General features: G+C 53.3%; 1 protein-coding gene across 12 annotated transcripts in view; it reads left to right on the forward strand.

The window, feature by feature from the left end:
• Nucleotides 1-18,969, forward strand: part of SCTR (secretin receptor) — an 89,205-nt gene that overhangs the window by 47,479 nt on the left and 22,757 nt on the right. For all 12 annotated transcript variants that reach the window (XM_070581125.1, XM_070581126.1, XM_070581127.1 and 9 more), the window contains exons 4-7: nt 7,635-7,738; nt 13,936-14,033; nt 15,338-15,470; nt 17,723-17,876. In XM_070581125.1, the coding sequence (XP_070437226.1) occupies nt 7,635-7,738; nt 13,936-14,033; nt 15,338-15,470; nt 17,723-17,876 (489 nt within the window). The remainder of the gene's footprint in view (nt 1-7,634; nt 7,739-13,935; nt 14,034-15,337; nt 15,471-17,722; nt 17,877-18,969) is intronic.

Here is an 18,969-nt window from a genome sequence, read left to right on the forward strand (position 1 = left end):
GCTCCCTGGGTGGGGCCTCAGCTTGGAGGCATGACGCCTGGGAAACTTCTCTGGGGACAAGTAGTGAGTGGAATGGTGGGGAGACGGGTCCTTGTTGGGGATTGGAAGCCTTGCTTGGAGAGTGTGCGGTGGGTTCAATTTTCAGGGTCCCAAGCAAGGGTGCAGGAAGCAGTGTCCTGGGGAACTGAGAAAGGAGGCTGGGCTTGCTTCTCACTGCCCCACACCCCCATTTAGGGGATCCCCTCCTTTCTTCCACATTTCTGCCTCCTTAGCAACCAGGGCCCTTGTTCCAAGCCCTGTTTCTGGGTTCCGCCCTGGCACAGCCTGGCCTTCCAGAACACTTACTTCCTCTGTGCCCATTCTGTCAGGCTCTGCTGATAAACTGCACCCTCCCTGGAAGGCACTGGCCCCATGGGGGATCTCCTGCCTGAGGAAAGTTGTTTATAAGGATTTTCTTAATTTCAGGCAGGGAAGGAGGAGGTCATCTCAGACAGGGTACCACACTGGCTGCGGCTCTGTTACGTGCCAGGCATCTTTATGTACATGGACTCATTAGTCTTCACAAAACCCCTGCAAATCACAGACCTTTCTCCCCACTTGACCCAGTAATAATAACAGGGACTAAAAGGGGTTAGCAGTGTGCCTAAGGTTCACAGGTAGGAGATGGAGAAACTGGCACTCAAACCCAGATGTCTCTGACTTCCAAACTGGTGCTCTGTCCTCTAGGCCATGGTCAAGGTGGGCCCATGGCCCCATGGTGAGGGCGACCCTGGGTGGAGGCAAGGTAGCTTCATGACCTTTGGCCCTTGCCCTCATTTAAAGTCTAAAGCCTGGCCTGGCCCTGCTGCCCCTCTCCCTTCATCCATGAGGGGCAGGAATGGCTGCCCGATGAGGCCCTTAACAAGCACAAACCAAAGAAGATGCTTTAACACTAACCCCAGCAGCCTTCCAAAGCCAGGTAAGGAAAGGATGACCAGCACGGAAACCAAGACCAAGCAGTGTGGGCAAGGAGTGTAGATCCTTCACACCATGATTTTCTAGTACACGTGGCACACATACACACGTGTGCGTACTCGCACACAGAGATTCGGGGACCACGCTGCTGTAGCTCACCTGATGCCCCATGACGCAGGCCTTGGAGGGGACCAGGGAGGCCGGTCTGAATCCCACTCCTCCACTGACTGCTGGGGTAGCGCCAGCTGCTGATGCAGATGAACCCGCTGAGACTCAAAGCTTCTAACCAGGCCCGCCCGCCTGAAGTCCGAAACAGGTGCCCCTGATCCGCAGGAAGCTCTTCTCCACACCGTGGTCCTGATAGCCCAGCCCCTCTCTGCTTGTGGGCTCAACACACAGCTTTCAGACCACTGGTGGAGGAAAAGACTCCGAGGATCACACGGGGAGAGTTTGAAGGAACAGGCCTGACACGGATCCCACTTCTGCCCACGCTGCCTCTGCCAGCACTCAGTCATATGGTGACTCCTAACTGCAAGGGACACGGGGAGTGTGGTCCAGTGGGTGCCCGTCTCTGCCTCAGGGCCCAAGGTACTCATTGTCTCAGAGCCTCGATTTCCTCACCTGTGAAATGGGGAAAATAAATAATACCGGTTCTGCGAGGCTGTGCTGGGAAATACATTTTAGATCTCTCCCTTTGTCCCTTCTCTCCCCGTCTTCTCCCTTCTTGTCCTCCCTTTCCTCCCCCAGCATCCCCCTACATGCACACACATGCCAGCAAACTCACCAATAGCCTTTACCTCCTGGCATGAGACTTCATGTCTGTCTCTGGGGTCCATGGAGCTCAGGACACAGGAGATTAATTCAGACGTGGGTGACCTGGAGTAACATGCTGGTCAGGTGCAAGGCCAGGACTAGATCCTGGTCTGCTATTCCCCGTCCAGTGCTCCTCCCTGACTGGCCGAGTTCTCCTGTTGGAGGGACTTGGAGCTCTCCTCCTTTCCCAGCCCTCCCTCCGCAGCCTTCCCGGAGCCACATTGCCTCTGTCTCCCTGTTCCCCATCACCATTCCTCCTACCTTTCTGCAGAGAGCCTGGGCAGAACCCGGGTCATAGCCACATCCCTCTCCAGGCAATTTCTTGAACCTCTGCCTGCCTCTTTAATGAAAAGCCCCCTGTCTCCTTGATGCTCCCCAACCCTTTAATTGCTCAAGACCCACCCGGGGTCACCCAGGGGTGCAAGGAAGGAAGCTGGGGTCCTACACCTATCTCTGCTGCAGTTCTACTTGCTGCCACATGATGTCGCTGTGAGGCTGCAGGATCCGCCCTCCTCACTTCTACACTGAGGCTCTGCCTGCTGGGTGCTGTGCACAGGCCCTCCGATGGAGGGATCCTCTCACCCAGGGGGGGCCGCTCGGCTCATACCCAGTCCCTGGCCCAGGGCACTGGCCAGCCCAGAAGCGCGGCTCAGGACCAGTCCAGCCTCAGTTAGTCAAGAACCATCCTCCCACCACTGCCTTCCCTCTCCATCCATCCCCTTGAGGGTCTCATTAGACCCCACCCTTTCATCTCCTCTCAGGAAGGGAGGCTCCCCTCGGTGGTGTCCCTCGGGATTCCAGGGCTCCCACCCCCACCAGGAGGACAGCCCAGTGACGACAAGCTGATGTTCTGGACCCTTCCTTTTGAAAGATGAAAATAATAAATGAATTCTTTTTCAGGACCCAGTCGGGGTGGGTGTCTGTGTGACTGGAGAAACCGCAGGCCAGATTCTGCTCCCAGATATTTCTGTTTGCATGTGCCGGGGCCTAGAATGTTCCCTCAAGGATGCATTCCTTTGATTCTTCAAAGGTCTCTGGTCTTCCAGAGTTTCTCGTTCAAAAACACACTTCCTGGGCAGGGCCAGGCTTGGCCTCCTTTCCCTCCCCTCCTCGTGGGGAGTGGAGCCTTAAAGCAGTAGTGGTCCCTAGCCTGGTTAGGGGTCTGGCGCCTTTTGAGTATTGGGTGAAAGCTTTGGCCTGGGTCTTCCGCAAACTGCACGTATGTAAATGCGCCAAAATACTGACTGTCCTGTCAGGGGCCCTTGAGGCGTATAGTGACCTGAACCTGGGTAAAGACCCCACACCTGTTAGGAAGTAAACCCACGGGAAGTGGGTGGGGGTGAAGGGACTCCAGAGAGAGTTCAACCCTCGTCTCCTCTGCAGTTCTGCCAAGGGCCCCTGTCAGCCAAGGGCAAGGGGTGCTGCCTTGTTAGCCGCTCTGGGCAGCTGGCCTGGATCACACGCAGCGTCCCGCTGGGTCAGTGAGGAGATGGCCCTAAAGAGGCGGCCCAGCCTCTAGGCACATGCTGAGAACCAGTTCTGGGTTCCAGGGAGTTTGTGCTCTTAATTCAGCTTCCCATCCGACCAGCCTAAATTTGACCACCATCCTTTCCTGTCGGACGGCCTAGCTCCCTTGACTTATTTGCAGAAATCTTCCACCCCCTCCAAAATTCCAAGGCCCCAAGCCCCACCACTCCTGGTCTATTTTAGAAAGGCCAACAGCAGAGGGAGTGACACTGGCATCGGCTCTGTGCCTGGCATCAGCCTGGGCCGTGTCCGTGTGCTGTCATGTTTCCTGCTCGGTCCTGCAGCGTGGGGATCATCCCCACTTGGCACAGAGAAGTGATGCCCCTAAGGTCACACGGCGACCAAGAGGCAGTGCTGGGTTTCAGACTCAGATCTGGCTGGCTCTAAACCTGTGCTCCGGGCCTCCGGGTGCTGGAAGCCGCCCCCAGACCACAGGGAGAGGGCTGGGCAGGAGGGTGGTACAGTGATGGGACGCGTCCTGGCCGGGCACTGTTGCCAGTTCTGGGCTTTGGTTTTCTCGTAAGTAAAACAGGCCAGCAGCACCTCTTTCCCTGGGCACTGTGAGGATTACATTGGAATCTGTACATAAAGCACTTAGCATAGCAGCTGTTGTAGACATGCCGGTCATATTTGACCCTAAACCCTGTGGGCCAGTGGCCCAGACCCTGGGGCCTGTTGGAGAGGAGCATGCTGGGCCCAGCTGGGGTGGTTAGGGGGTCCCTGGACAGGGTAAGGGTAGAGAGAAAGGATTGGGGGCTCCTGCTGGAGGGCTGTGGTCAGCTGCCTGCGGCACTGAAACACCTGCAGAGCTAGCCTGGGACCAGAATGTGGCCCTCCTTGGCAGCCCGAGGAGAGGATGCAGCTGGGCCACTCAGTCCAAGGAGGGAAACAACTCCTGGTGGCTTTCCAAGCTTCCTTCTTGGCTGGCAGCTCCTGTCCCAGCCTCCAGCTCCTGCGCGGAGGGCTCCTCGTGGGCAAGCTCTCCCCTCTCCCCGCGTAGAAGAGCTCCGAGCGGCTCCCCATCCCCACTCCGTTGCTTTTCTAGCCAGCCAGCAACAGCAAACGTTTGATGAGCGAGGCTCTGGGCAGGCACGGGGTGGGGGGGGGGGGAACCTCTGCTAGAGGAGGCGTGGGAGCCGTGGCTACTGCGTGAGGGGCGCAGGACGCAGCCCTGTGCTGGAGGTGCGGGCAGTGAGCTCCACGGGGGAGGACCGCATTGTCTCGTGATTCTTAGTGCAGAGTGGCCTTGTTGTCATGCCTGAAGGACTAGTAACTCCATCCCATCCCTCCCGTGAGGGCTGACTGCCCGGAAGCTTTAGCTCGGTGCCCCTCCCATAATTTTCAGATGCCGGGGAGCAGGGCGTGAAGTTGGATATAAAATAGAACTTCCTTGGTGCACAAATAGTACCAGGAGCCTGAGGAAAGCTCAATGTGGGAACGGACAGGTCCCTGAGAGCCATGCCAGATTCTCTGGGGGACCCACCCATTAAATGGCAGCCGGACTCAGGAGCAGGAAAAGCACCAGCACGACGAAGGGAGGGAATCAGTACATAGCGTGTGGCTGAGCGTAAGGGCCCAAGCCTCGGCATTCAAATCCCATTTCCTCCATTTACTACGGCGTGTGCCTCAGTTTCCCCAATTGTAAAATAGTTGGAGTGTTTCCAGGGTTACAGTAGATTTTCCTACAGAAGTAGCAGTACCTGCCTCACTCTTGTTAGGATTAAAGGAAGTTAAGACCTGTCACACGCTTACCGCCATGCCAGGCACATGGTAATCACCGTGTATTATTACAGGAGAGCATAAAAGCTTCTAACTGAGTACATACACAATCATTAGAGTGTGAGATCAACACTTTTTGGTTGGGGGTGTGTAATCAAAGTCGCTGGGGACTGCTGTTCGTAAGCACTGTATGTGGCTTCTTTGATCATATGAGACACTATAATCCCTTGAAAAAGTAACAGTATCCTACTAGTGTGAAGGTTTTATTATGATTCTGCAGTGAGCACCCAGGTGGCAGGGGGAGCAGCCCCCCACTTTGGGAAAACCCTCACAAAGCCAGAAGTGGCCTCTCAGCCAGTGGGGGTGAAGGGTGGGTAGCGGAAATTCCTCCTGAAGAGCTGAGTGACATTGGAGCCGAGCCTGAAGCCTGGGGAGGGAAGGGCGAGGGGTGGACAGGCCCAGGGTGAAGTGGGCTGCCGAGGCACAGGGGTCTAAGAGACCCCTGCATGGGGCGGGGCCCCGAGGGCAGCGAGCTGGGACTGCGAGCAGGGCCTGGAGGTTCTGCAGGTGCCTGGAGTCTGGTTGAAAAGAGCTGTTGGGAGTATTGAGTGCTCTGATGCATGCCAATTAGCGTCCCTTGTCTATGGAACCCTGGTGCCTGGCACAGTGGGATATGGGGGTGTGGGGTGTGGGGGTGTGGGGTGTGGGGGTGTGAGGTGTGGGGTTGTGGGGTGTGGGGGTATGAGATGTGGGCGTGTGGGATGTGGGGGTGTGAGATGTGGGGGTGTGGGATGTGGGGGTGTAGGGTGTGGGGGTGTGGGGTGTGGGGGTGTGAGGTGTGGGGGTGTGAGGTGTGGGGGTGTGGGATGTGGGGGTGGGTGTGGGGGTGTGGGATGTGGGGGTGGGTGTGGGATGTGAGGGTGTGAGATGTGGGCGTGTGGGATGTGAGGGTGTGAGACGTGGACGTGTGGGATGTGAGGGTGTGAGACGTGGGGGTGTGGGGTGTGGGATGTAGGGGTGTGGGGTGTGAGCGTGTGGGGTGTGGGGGTGTGGGATGTGGGGGTGTGGGATGTGGGCATGTGGGATGTGAGGGTGTGAGATGTGGGAGTGTGGGGTGTGGGGGTGTGTGGGTGTGTGATGTTGGGGTGTGGGGTGTGAGATGTGGGGGTGTGGGGTGTGAGATGTGGGCGTGTGGGATGTGGAGTATGAGATGTGGGGGTGTGGGGGGTGTGGGATGTGGGGGTGGGGGGGGTGTGGGGGTGTGAGATGTGGGAGTGTGGGATGTGAAGGTGTGGGATGTGGGCATGTGGGATGTGAGGGTGTGGGATGTGGGCGTGTGGGATGTGAGGGTGTGGGATATGGGCGTGTGGGATGTGAGGGTGTGAGATGTGGGGGTGTGAGGTGTGGGGGTGTGGGGGTGTGGGGTGTGGGGGTGTGGGATGTGGGCGTGTGGGATGTGGGCGTGTGGGATGTGAGGGTGTGAGATGTGGGGGTGTGGGGTATGGGGGTGTGGGGTGTAGGGGTGAGATGTGGGCGTGTGGGATGTGAGGGTGTGAGATGTGGGGGTGTGGGGTGTGGGGGTGTGGGATGTTGGGGTGTGGGATGTGAGGGTGTGAGATGTGGGGGTGTGGGGTGTGAGATGTGGGGGTGTGCAATGTGGGGGTGAGGGGTGTGGGGTGTGAGATGTGGGGGTATGCGATGTGGGGGTGAGGGGTGTGGGGTGTGGGGTGTGGGGGTGTGGGATGTGGGGGTGTGGGGTGTGGGGGTGTGGGATGTGGGTGTGTGGGATGTGAGGGTGTGAGATGTGGGCATGTGGGATGTGAGGGTGTGAGATGTGGGGGTGTGGGGTGTGGGGGTGTGGGATGTTGGGATGTGGGGTGTGAGATGTGGGGGTGTGCGATGTGGGGGTGAGGCGTGTAGGGGTGTGAGATGTGGGGGTGTGGGTTGTGGGGGTGTGAGATGTGGGGGTGTGAGATGTGGGTGTGTGGGATGTGAGGGTGTGAGATGTGGGGGTGTGGGGGTGTGGGATGTGGGGGTGTGGGGGTGTGGGATGTGGGGGTGTGGGTGTGTGGGGGTGTGAGATGTGGGGGTGTGAGATGTGGGTGTGTGGGATGTGAGGGTGTGAGATGTGGGGGTGTGGGTGTGGGGTATGGAGGTGTGAGATGTGGGGGTGTGGGATGTGGGGGTGTGCGGGTGTGGGGTGTGGGACGTAGGGGTGTGGGCGAAGCCGGTGGGGGCCCCAGGAGGAGACAAGCAGTGTTTGGAGGGTGGGAGGGGGAATCTGCTGAGGGCCGGCCTGTTTGTAGATGGAGGTCTCGAGCGAGGACCAGCAGGTCTGTCTCTCTCACACGCGCACAGGCACACTCATCCGGGTCTTCGCCCCCTCCTAGGACCGTCTGCCTACATACCTTTCCCACCACTTTCCTGACTGACTCTTACATGTTCTTCAAGGACCAGCTGGGCCACTTGGGAGCTGACTGTGGCCTGAGAAAGGTGGCCGGGGACAGAGCGACAGAAAGCAGCTCCAGGCTGCCCCGAAGGCGTGGCTGAGGGTGTCCAGGAGAGCTGGATGTCTGTCCCCGCTCCCCACTGCTCACACACGGAATGCTTGGCCCCCACAGGTTCCATATTTCGAAACTGCACACAGGGCGGCTGGTCGGAGACCTTCCCCAGGGCTGACCTGGCCTGTGGGGTCAACGTGAACGACTCGTCCAACGAGAAGCGGGTAAGCCTGTCAACTCCTCTCTCCCCGGAGGACGGGGTGAGTCCCTGGGAGAGGACAGAGCGGAGCCGGCCCAGGGCAGGGGTCAGGTGACCTGGGGCCTGCCCTCTCACCCTCCCCTCCCCTGCTCGTCGCCTGAGGTCCAGTGGGCCTGCTTCACTGCCCTGGTCTATCAACCCCGAGACCATGGTCGGTGAAGACCGTGGCACCGTGAGATCTGCCATGGGCCACCATGAGGCTGGAGTGATCTAGTCATGAAACCGGAAGAGAAGCAACGTGGTGGCTAAATGCTCGGAGCCAGGCTGGCAAGTCTGAACCCAGACCTGTGACCTGGGTGGAGGTGGGGAGGACTTCTCTGTGCCTCAGCTTCTTCATCGGGAAAATGGGACTAATGATAGCTCTGACCTCACAGGCCTGTCAGGAGAACCGAAAGAGTTAATACATGGAAGTGCTGAGAAGGTGTCTAGCCGGAGTCAGTGCTCAATGAATGGTCGCTCTCAGAGGAGACGGGAGCTCGGCCAGGAAGGAGAGAGCCGGCGTGGGGTGGTCCTAGTCTGAGAGGGGATGCTGGGTGCTATGGGTTGAACTTCTTCATGGGCCTCTCCAGGCCCTCCCTGAAGGCCCTCGGTGTCAAAGCACCCTTCCCTCCTCGCTTTCCTGATGGATTGGTACACATCCTTCAAGACCCCACTCCAGGGGCCGGCCCGGTGGCGCAGTGGTTACATTTGCTCGTTCTGCTTCTCAGTGGCCCAGGGTTCGCAGGTTCAGATCCCGGGTGAGGACATGGCACCACTTGCCATGCCATGCTGTGGTAGGCGTCCCACATATAAAGTAGAGGGAGATGGGCATGGATGTTAGCTCAGGGTCAGGCTTCCTCAGCAAAAAAGGAGGACTGGCAGTAGTTAGGTCAGGGCTAATCTTCCTCAAAAAAAAAAAAAAAAGACACCATTCCAGGTCATCAACTCCAGAAAACCTCCCTTCTCCTCCCCTCAGGAAGGGCTCTCTTAGTGCTCTGTGTTGGCCTCCAGCTACCGCCCACTGTAGTATATCGAATCATGATCATGGGCCGTGGCACCCATCTCTCTCCTAAAGCATCAGCTCCTCAAAGGCATTCATTCACTCAACAAACATTGCTTGAACACCTTCTCTGGGCTGGGCAGGAGTCTAGGCCTGGGGATACAGCAGTGACAAACAGAAAGGGTCTTATTCACTTCCAGGCCCCCAGTGCCGGCACAATTCTCCTACAAAGGGCCCAATAATGTTTGTTGTCGTACCGAACATCTACCACGTGCCAGCTGCTTACGCCACAATTACTTTAAGTTCTCAGAAGGATTCATTGTAAGCTCATTATTTTCTCCATTTTTCAGACGGGAAAACTGAGGCTCAGAGGCTATAAGGAGTGTGCTTAGACAGTAGTGGCAGCCACGGAGGCAGGAGTCAAACCAAGTCTCATTCCAAAAAGAGCCAGTGCTCCCTCCTCTGTCTTCTGCTCCTCCTCATTAAGGTGTGTGTTCCCGGGGAGACGCACTTTAGCAGTTCCACGAGCTACAATCCCCAGTGGGAGTACAATGAACAAGTTTGCTTGTCCCTTGGAGGGTGAGGTGGGATGTTCCAGAAGCATGGAGTGGGGAGCAGAAGAATTAAGGGAGAAAGGGTGAAGTTGGCAGGCAGACCACAGCCACTTCCGAATTTCTTCTAAGACTCCTCTCTCTCTAGCCAATCCGTCTTTCTCTATGTGAAGGAGATTGATTGGGGAACCAAGATGGAAGATGGAGCTTCTTCCCTCCCAGGGCTTGTCATCCAGTTGGAGAAAACACATGAGGTCTTCAGATCTGGCCAGAGTGGTGTAATTAGATGACGGGATCCAACAAGGCTTGATCAGGGGGTCCCCATGGGCTCTCACTTCTGCAGATTACCGTTTCTGTCACTGACTTATGTGAAGACAGGGGGCTTGTGTGTAACAAATTTGTAAAATCCATAAAATTAAGAGGGAACATTCTTACATTCTTATAATGGGAGGCAGGATGGAGTTTCAAAAGGATGCTTTGGGCTGCAAATAACAGACATTTCCAACTGGCTTAGTAAGCAAATGTGGCTCACGCACCTGGGGATGCAGAGAAAGGTGCTAGGACTTAGGAAGCAGCTCTGCAAAGCCACCAAGGACCAGGCTCTTTCCGTCTCTCTCCTGCTGTCCTGGTGGCTTCCTCCCAGGGCTGGCATCCCTCCCATTGTAAGACGACCGCCATTGTCAGCTGCAGCCACAGACTTCCCAGGCCTGCCTCTCCAGGAGAGGGGACAGCCTGGCTTCCTACGGCCCCTTCCTAGGAGCAAGAAAGCTTCTTACCCAAACCTGCAGCAGGCCTGTCCTCACATCTCCTTGGCCCGCCCAGCCCTGGACCATCCCTGGCTGAGGGATGGGAGACGTGATTGGCTTAGGGCTGTGATTCTCAGACTTTTGGGCCATAGGACCCTTTTACACTCTCATGAAGGACTGAGGACTCCCAAGAGCTTTCGTTTCTGTGAGTTATGTCTGTCAAAACCACGCAAGAGAACTATTGGCTTGGACTAGTCTGCTGGGAAGGAACGGACCCTGGGGCTGCAGTTATGACTTCCGTGGCAGAGTTGAAACTGTAACATCCCAAAACAACGAGCTGAAATTGAACAAATTTAACAAAGATAAATGCAACGTTCTGGACTTAAGTCAGAAAATTAATTTCCAAAAATAGTGGAAAGGAGACTTACCTTGGCTTCAGCTCACACACACACAAAATAAAATAAATAAAAATCCCTAAGATTGGAAGGGTTTCCAGATATGATTCACTGGTCCCAAAATGCTGGTCCATAAGCTGGCACAAACTTTGTCTTTTATCCTGAAATTCGAATCATCCTATTTCTTATTGTTGAAATGTCTTTTTTTTCTTTTAATCAAATGATGGTGAATGTGTGCATTCATTGGGTGCCTTTTTTCAGCTGCTTACTTGGCACACACTACTCTATTACTGACAGACTCCAAAAGTGGACTCAGATTAGCAGAAAGACTGGGAAATCCTGCCTCTTGGTTAAATAAAATGCCGTTTGCTTACCTAGAGCAGAGGTTGGCAAATTATGGCCCTTGGGCCAAATCTGGCCCACGACTTGCTTTTGCAAATAAAGTTTTATTGAAACACAGCCACAGCCATTTGCACTACAAAGGCAGAGCTGAGTAGCTGCAAAAGAGACTGAATGGCACCCAAAGCCTGAGATATTTACTGTCTGTCCCTTTACGGGAAAAGTCTGCTGAGCCCTGAGCTAGAGGATACAGAGGAAGGTGGATACACAGCGGGGAGACAGGCAACTTGATCCAGGACAGGTGGCAGTGAGGCATCTGGACTCCAAGTTGTCTGGGGCGGAGTACACAGTTGCAGATGCCAGGAGCTGTGGCAGTGAGGTCACATCAGGCCTCCTGGGAGCAGGGCTCTTTCTGGGTCAGAACTTAAAGACACAGGCAGGATCGGATCTGTGTGAAAACTGACTCAGGAGTCCTGAGGGTCACCTGGCAGACAATGACCCCAGCTACAGGATGGTATAGAATATTCAGCCTGAGTACTTGTCACCATGCCTCCTCAAGCTGCCACAGGGTGGCCCAAACTGCTTCTGAACTGAGGGCTGCCAAACCAGGCATCCCTGGGAGGGAGGCTGGCCCCCAGCTCTGGGGCCATCCAGCAAATGGCAAGATTCTAGCTGATGCCTGGAGGGGTTAGGGGTGAACTGAGTGTCTTCTGAGTGCCTGGCGTCGTCTAGATATGCTCCCTGATGCCTTATTTGTTCCTCCAACAAGCCTGCAAGGTAGATAGTGTCCCCATTTTGCAGATGAGGAATCTGAGGCTCAGAGAAGTTAGGTAATTTGCCCAAGGTCGCACAGTCTTGAGTCTGGAACCCTGTCTCTTGGCTCTGAGCCGAGGTTCTTTTCCCGCAGTCCAGTCCACCACCGCCTCGGAGCCTGGGCCATTCGCTCCACAAGGTCACTTTCATCTGAGTGGCTGTCAGCCAGGTTTCCCCAACACTATTCTCATGACTGGTTTTCTTGTTTTTGTTTTTGTTTTTTTTATTAATTACCCTTTTCATCTGGTTATAAAATAGTACTTACCAACTGTAGAAAAATGAAAAGCGTAGAAAAAATACCAATGAAAGTAACAACTCTATCCACAAACTTGTCACCCAAAGTTTACCACTATGAACATTTGGCACATCTTACAAACTTATTTCTCTGCATATTTGAGACTGAATCACATGAAATGGCCAATAGTTGATCATTCTTCATCTACAAAAGGGCAATTTCATATAATTCAACCTAAAACTTTCTTTACATGTAGCGGGAATCATGCTGTACACGTGAAATTTGTAACCTAACATTACATTCTCAGCACGTCCTGACGTCTTTTAAAACTCCTGGTAAACAGCATTTTAACGCTGTCATAACATTAAAGTAATTTGGGTTTAAAACAATTTCATTAACTCTTCTTTTATCGTTGGAGATTTGAGTGTTTTCACAAATAGTTCTGTGATAAACATCTTTATAAATAAATATGTTTTTATGCTTCTATTTCTTAGAATTAATTTCTGGAGGTAGAAGGGAGATCGAAAGGAATGCATATTTCAAAGGTTCTTGATTCCTGCTGCTTTCCAGAGAGATTGACCCAATCTTCACTCCCACTATACCCTCACCTATGTAGAATATTATTACTTTGAAATATTTGTTCGTTTGGTTGGTAAAAAATGGTATAGCGTTATTGTTTTAATTTTCATTTCCTTGATCCTTCTTAAGGCTGTTGTACAATTTATTTTTTTGAACCTAAAAAATGCAGGTTTTTACATTTATCTCTCACAATTTAATTTTTTGCCCATTATTCCAGTCCATTGAGATCTTTTTGGATGAAAGATGAACCAGTAGTGTGAAGTGGCTGCTGAATAAGTAAATGCTGCTTGGTTGCATTACTAGGAGTGCAGTGTATAGATTAGGGGAGGTGATGGTCCCACTCTGCTTCCTCCTGGTCAGAGAGTATGTCTGGAGCTTTTCAGCTATCTGGTTCTGGGTATCTTATTTAAGGACACTGACAAACTAGAGTATATTAATTGAGAAAAATGGTGAAGGATTGGGGAAAGAGATTAAAGATACAGGGAATATTTAATGCTGAGACGATAAGTGAGGGACAGACGGGCAGAATAGCTGTATTAAGAAATGACATGCCACTCTGTATGACCTTTATAATTTTTCTATAAGTCTGAAAAACTATTCTAAGATGAAAAGGTTTTTTGTTTAAGTTTTTTGCTGAGGAAGATTTGCCCTGAGCTGACATCTGTGCCAGTCTTCCTCTGTTTTGTATGTGGGTCACCACCACAGCAAGGCTGCTGAGTGGAATGGGTCTGCACCTGGGATCCAAACCCACAAACCTGGGACACTGAAGGAGAGCATACTGAACTTAACCATTATGCACGGGGCTGGCTTCCTGCAAACTTTATTTTTAAAATACTGGTGGGCCTTCATTCAGTACAAGACAAATTCAGTTTATTTTAAGTGGCTCCAGAAGCAGAAAAAGGACCAACAGGTGCAATTTAAAAGTAATACATTTTAACTTCACATGAGAAAAAATTGTCTGTTGTATACTGTTGTATACTGAACGACTTCCTCGAAAGGCAGTGAGCACCTTGTCCCTGGAGGAATTCAAGCAAAGGCTTGAATTCAGGGTGATGGGAAGGGGCCTTATACATGGGATAGAAGTTTGAATTGGCATCAGAGGCTCCACAAGATCTTTTCCAAAGTCAAGATGCTAGGAGTCGGGGCTGGCCCAGTGGCTGAGTGGTTAAGTTCGCACGCTCTGCTTCAGTGGCCCAGGGTTTCTCCAGTTCGGATCCTGGGTGTGGACATGGCACCACTCATCAGGCCATGCTGAGGCAGCGTCCCACATGCCACAACTGGAAGGACCCACAACTAAAAAATACACAACTATGTACCGGGGGGGTTTTGGGAGAAAAAGGAAAAAAATTAAATCTTTAAAAAGAAAAAAAGATGCTAGGAGTCTATGAATTGGTGTCCTTGGGGTGTGAACAGAATAGCAGTCAGAGTCGAAGGGGTTCGAGCAGCCTGAAGCAGGTCCAGGCTGAGGCAGAAAAGGCAGAGCCAGCCAGGTGGATGGGGCTGACACCCCCCTCTCTCTCTGCAGCACGAGTACCTGCTGAAGCTGAAGGTCATGTACACCGTGGGCTACAGCTCCTCCCTGGTGATGCTCCTGGCCGCCCTCAGCATCCTCTGTGCTTTCCGGTGAGAACACGCTGCCGCCTCTCCATCCCCCCACCTTCCCCAGGAAGAGACTTTAGGTCTCTTTTAATTGCTCAGGCCAGAGAGGAAGGTCTGGGTGGGCCACTTTGTCACCTCTTGATCTAAAGCTTACCTGTGGCAAAACATTGAAGTTCCCATGACCGCATTCATCCTTTTATCCATTCAACATTTACTGAGCATTACTAAGAACTTACTGCACCAATTGCTTTAACATGTATTATTTCTAATTTCCACACAATGCTATGAGATAGGTATCATATTTTTTTAATGGGCATATTTTTTCGGGTGTATTAACCAGACTCTTGGTTTCAAGAAACAGAACTCTACCTTAAAACGGCTTAAGAAAAACAAAGGTGACTTGAACCACATAATTGACAAGTTCAGGGACATCTGGCTTCAGGCATGGCTGGATCTAGGCGTTCAAAGGTATTAGCAGAACTAGTTCTGTCTCCCTCCATTTCTCCACACTGTGCTGGCCTCATCCACAGGCAAGCTTTCTGCAGGGGTGGCAGACACAACCACCAGCAACTGCAGGGGTACATTCTACCAGCTCAGCAACACCGGGGCAAAGAGGGCCTCTTCCCCATTGTTGCAATGGAAATCCTGGGGGACTTCTTATAGGCCCAGCTTGGGTCACACGCCCAACCCTGAGCCAGGCATGCAGCCAGCGATGAGGTGCTCTGATTGGTTGGGTCTGAGGGTCGGAGGGTGGAATGGCACCAGAGCTGGAATGGTTCCCCATAAGAAAGACTGGTTCTGATACCAGAAGATGGGGAACAAGTAACAGACTTCTGACCCCTGCAGCAGAGCAGGAAATCCAGGCTCTGGGAGGTGAAAGGCTTGCTCAAGGTGTGAAGCTGATACATGGCAGACCTTGGGTCTGATTTCTCCCCGCAGCCTGTGTTCTTTCTATGCCACTCAACGCCCCCCTCCCCCCCGCCCCCCCCGCCCCCCCCCCCCCCCCCCCCCCCCCGGCCCTCTCCGGCTGCCTGCCTCCTGCACTGCTCACTCTTCTAAACAATGCTGGGAGTGCGATGGGGGAAGGTCAGGGCAGAACACACGTTGCATCTATAGCCCCAGCTTTTTTTAATTGCAGTATGAGACAGAGTATACTGGGCATCTGGGACCTGGGCTCTCCTTCAGGGTCTGCTCACAGAGCTACAGGGAGCTGTGTGACCTGGAAAGAGCGGGCCCTGGGTTCCCCCGTGCACTGCAGGAGGAGCGGGCCTGGCGGAGCCCCAGCCTCTCCTGGCCCCGGCCTAATGGCCCTGCCTTCTCTCCCCCAGGCGGCTCCACTGCACCCGCAACTACATCCACATGCACCTGTTTGTGTCCTTCATCCTGCGCGCCTTGTCCAACTTCATCAAGGATGCCGTGCTCTTCTCCTCGGACGACGTCACACACTGCGATGCCCACAAGGTAACATGCCTGCGTGCCCCAGGGTGTGGCCGGGCCTGCCTGCCTTCCCCAGCCTGACTTTGGAAAGGTGGCAGCCTGATTGTCCTTCCCCTGAGTCTGTACTAAGGCTGCACTTAATGCCTAGGGTGAAGGGGCAGCGCTGGTGCTGGCCAGGAGGTTCAGGGAGAGTCCCATGTCCCCGCAGGCACACTCTGGGTCACATGCGAGAGTGGTTTGTCGGAAAGCCCATGGGGGCTGCCATTCAGCTCCCAGCGTCCTGGAGCGGATTCACTGCTCTGGGAACTAGATGTGTAGCAAGACTCCTCTTATCCTACTCCTGCTGCGTCCCAGCTGTAGTCGGATGGCCAGGTCTAGGGAGGGTTGGGGTTGGTAGCAAAAAGAAAAGGGTGAGCGTATGCCTGTGAGTCTGCAGTAAAACAATCAGATTTTGTTAAAGCCAACCCTCTTCCTCCTCCTGGATTCTCAGATGAGTCTTAATTCATTGCACTATCACCCCGAGTGTCAACTGGAAATCCCTTTTGCTGGACATAATGGGAAACTGCATGTCAATGGCTTAAACAGATGGGATTTTTCCCTCATAAGCAGTCGACACACGGGCAATCCAGAGGTGGCACAGTGGCTCCACGATGCCATGGTGAACACAGTCATTTTCCCTCTTTCTGCTCTGCCATCCTTGATCCCACGCTTTATATCACACGTTTGCAATATGGCTGCTGCAACCCCAGGCCTCACCTCCCTGTTCCAGACAAGAAGGAGTAAAGTCAAAGTTAAATAGTTTTTTCTGTTTGGGAGGCTTTGCCTTTTCGTTTGGGAAAGAACCCCCTCCCCGAGACTCCTATCTTACCTCTCACTGGCTAGAACTGTGTCATGTGACCACACCTAACTGCAAAAGAAGCTGGGAGATTGAGTTTTTACTATCATCGTCACGGCAGAGCAAGCAAGGGATAAAGGGACTGGACATTGAGATTCATTCAGTCAACCAGCCTGCCACTTCCCACCACTCACGTCTCTAATTCCTTATAGATGCGTTAACTTTATATTGTTTACAGTTTTGTGTGTGTGTGTGTGGGTGTGTGTGTTCTCTGACTCAAGCTGAGCGGTCCCTCAATAAGGGCCCAGGTCTCTCAGGGAGATTTCCAGGATGAAATAAGAGCCAGAGACTGGGAGTCAGGAGGTAAAATTCAGGCCCCACCCCATCACCGACCAGCCGTGGAGAAATCCAGCAGAGCCCGGCAGGAACCTTCTCGGCTTCCTCCGAACATCAGACTCAGAGCCAACCACAGGCCGTGCATGGTATCAGAGCCTCTGGAAGGCCACAGGGCAGCACTGGGCACTCCTCTTGCATGGAAGTGTCCTTGCGGCTCTCCACGCAGAAGTCCTCGGGCCGTCCGGGGGTCCTCTCTCCAGGGGAAAGCTCAGTGAAGGGAAGGAGGCCCTCATGGCGCTGGTATGGGAGCTGTACTGGCTTCTGTGACGCGTATTGACCATTTTGACTGAGCCTGCTGGCTGCGGACTTCCACTCCCTGGGGAACTCTGTGGGTCTGGTCCTCTGGGAGCAGAAGGTCACAGGGGATGGCCATGAGCCCAGAGGCTGGCTCTGCGGCCTGACCCCTGACCCGTACAAGCTTCGTGCCCCACAAACCCGCAGGCCTAGTTTCCAGGGATCCCTACAAGGGACGTGGCTGTTATAAGAGCCACTGATCAGGAAAGGCCAACACCGTGGCATCCCCGTCAGGTATTCAGAGTCTCCAGTCCAGATGCAGTGTACTGGCCTGGGGCCATTTTTACTGCAATCAATATCATCTGCTAACGTAGTTGGCGCGTCCCTTCTTCATCTGTTTCCAGGAAACTGACCTTGGAAAGCATTTTGTTAACCCTTTGCTCAGAAATCCCTTTTCCTCTCTAGGCCTCAGATCCCTCATCTGAAAAATGAGGAAGTTGGGAGTTGGGCCATATCTGACCCAGTTTTACATCTGGCAGCCAGTTCCAGAATTTTATGCAGTTCCTGCTTGTGTGACGCCCATTGACCATCTTGACCGAGCCTGCTGGCTGCGGACTTCCACTCCCTAAGGAACTCTGTGGGCCTGGTCCTCTGAGAGCAGAAGGCCGCAGGGGATGGCCATGAGCCCCAGAGGCTGACTCTGTGGCCTGGCCCCTGACCCGTCCCACAGCCTGTCCCTTCCTTTGGGCCTGGGCACCAGAGGGAAACCGACAGTCGCCAGCCTGGACCTCAGCCGCCTCTCCCTGTCCAGGTGGGCTGCAAGCTGGTCATGGTCTTCTTCCAGTACTGCATCCTGGCCAACTACGCCTGGCTGCTGGTGGAAGGTCTCTACCTCCACACGCTCCTCGTCGTCTCCTTCTTCTCAGAAAGGAAGTGCCTCCAGGGTTTCATCGCGCTCGGATGGGGTATGTTTCTGCATGGGGACAGTGGCCGTGTGTCTGTGGGAAAGGGTGCTGAGTCAGGAGGATCCGGCTTCTCGTTCCAGCCCCACACTTCGTTAGTTAACTTGTGCAATCTTAGACAAGTTGCTTGATGTTTAACCCTCGGGCCTCAGTTTATTTATCTGTCAAATGGGAAATAATAGCTAAAATTTAGCCCCAATTCCTAGCATCCAAAGCCTTGTACAATTTGATACCACCCAACACTTGCTGCCTCATCTTCCTTAGACGTCCCATTCATATGTCCTTGTTCCTTCTTCCTTTCTGTGGCAGTCAGGTGCTTTTGACCATAGGTATTAGAAAATCTGGCTTAGATAGGTTTTAAACATAAAAGAAATTAATTGGCTCATATAACTGAAAAGTCCAGGGATCACCAACTTCAGGTGAGGCTGAATCCAGCAGCTCAAGAACATTTCTTTCTGTCTTTCTACTGTGCCTCTGTAACATCAGCTTTCCTTTTAGACCGGTGCTCCCAGTGTAACTGCTGGCGGCTTCTGGGCTACTGACTTCCTTGTTACATCTAATGAGAGGAAGAAGTGGGCTATGTCCCAGCATGCCCAGCAAATATTCTGAGGTCACTCTGATGGGAGCAGCTTGAGTCTCATACATACCCGTGAACCAATCACAGGGGCCCGAGGGAATGGAAGACACTGACTTAAGCTACTCAAACCATGTGACTTCCCAAAGGAAATTCAGGATTCAATTTCTAGGAAGGAGGAAATGGTAGCAAGACAGCCAACTGCAGGCCCCGTTACCTCTCTCCCCCTTTCCTTTCTGGGTCGATGCAGATGACAGCAACTCTCATTTCTTGGATGCTTACTTTGTGCCAGGCATTGAACTCAGCACTTTCCATGGACTATTTTTAATCACCACAATAACTCCAAGAGGCCTCTCAGAGAAACCTCGGCTCAGAGATGTGACATAACATGCTCAGGTCTCCTGTAGACAAGATCAGACCCAGGATTCAGACCAAGGCCTGTCTATTTCCAAAACCTCTTAACTTTTACTCTTCTATTAACAAACATCCATCCATACATGCATCCCTTCATCCACCCACCCT

The sequence above is a fragment of the Equus przewalskii genome, chromosome 17 (assembly GCF_037783145.1).
Source record: "Equus przewalskii isolate Varuska chromosome 17, EquPr2, whole genome shotgun sequence".
Classification (NCBI taxonomy): domain Eukaryota; kingdom Metazoa; phylum Chordata; class Mammalia; order Perissodactyla; family Equidae; genus Equus; species Equus przewalskii.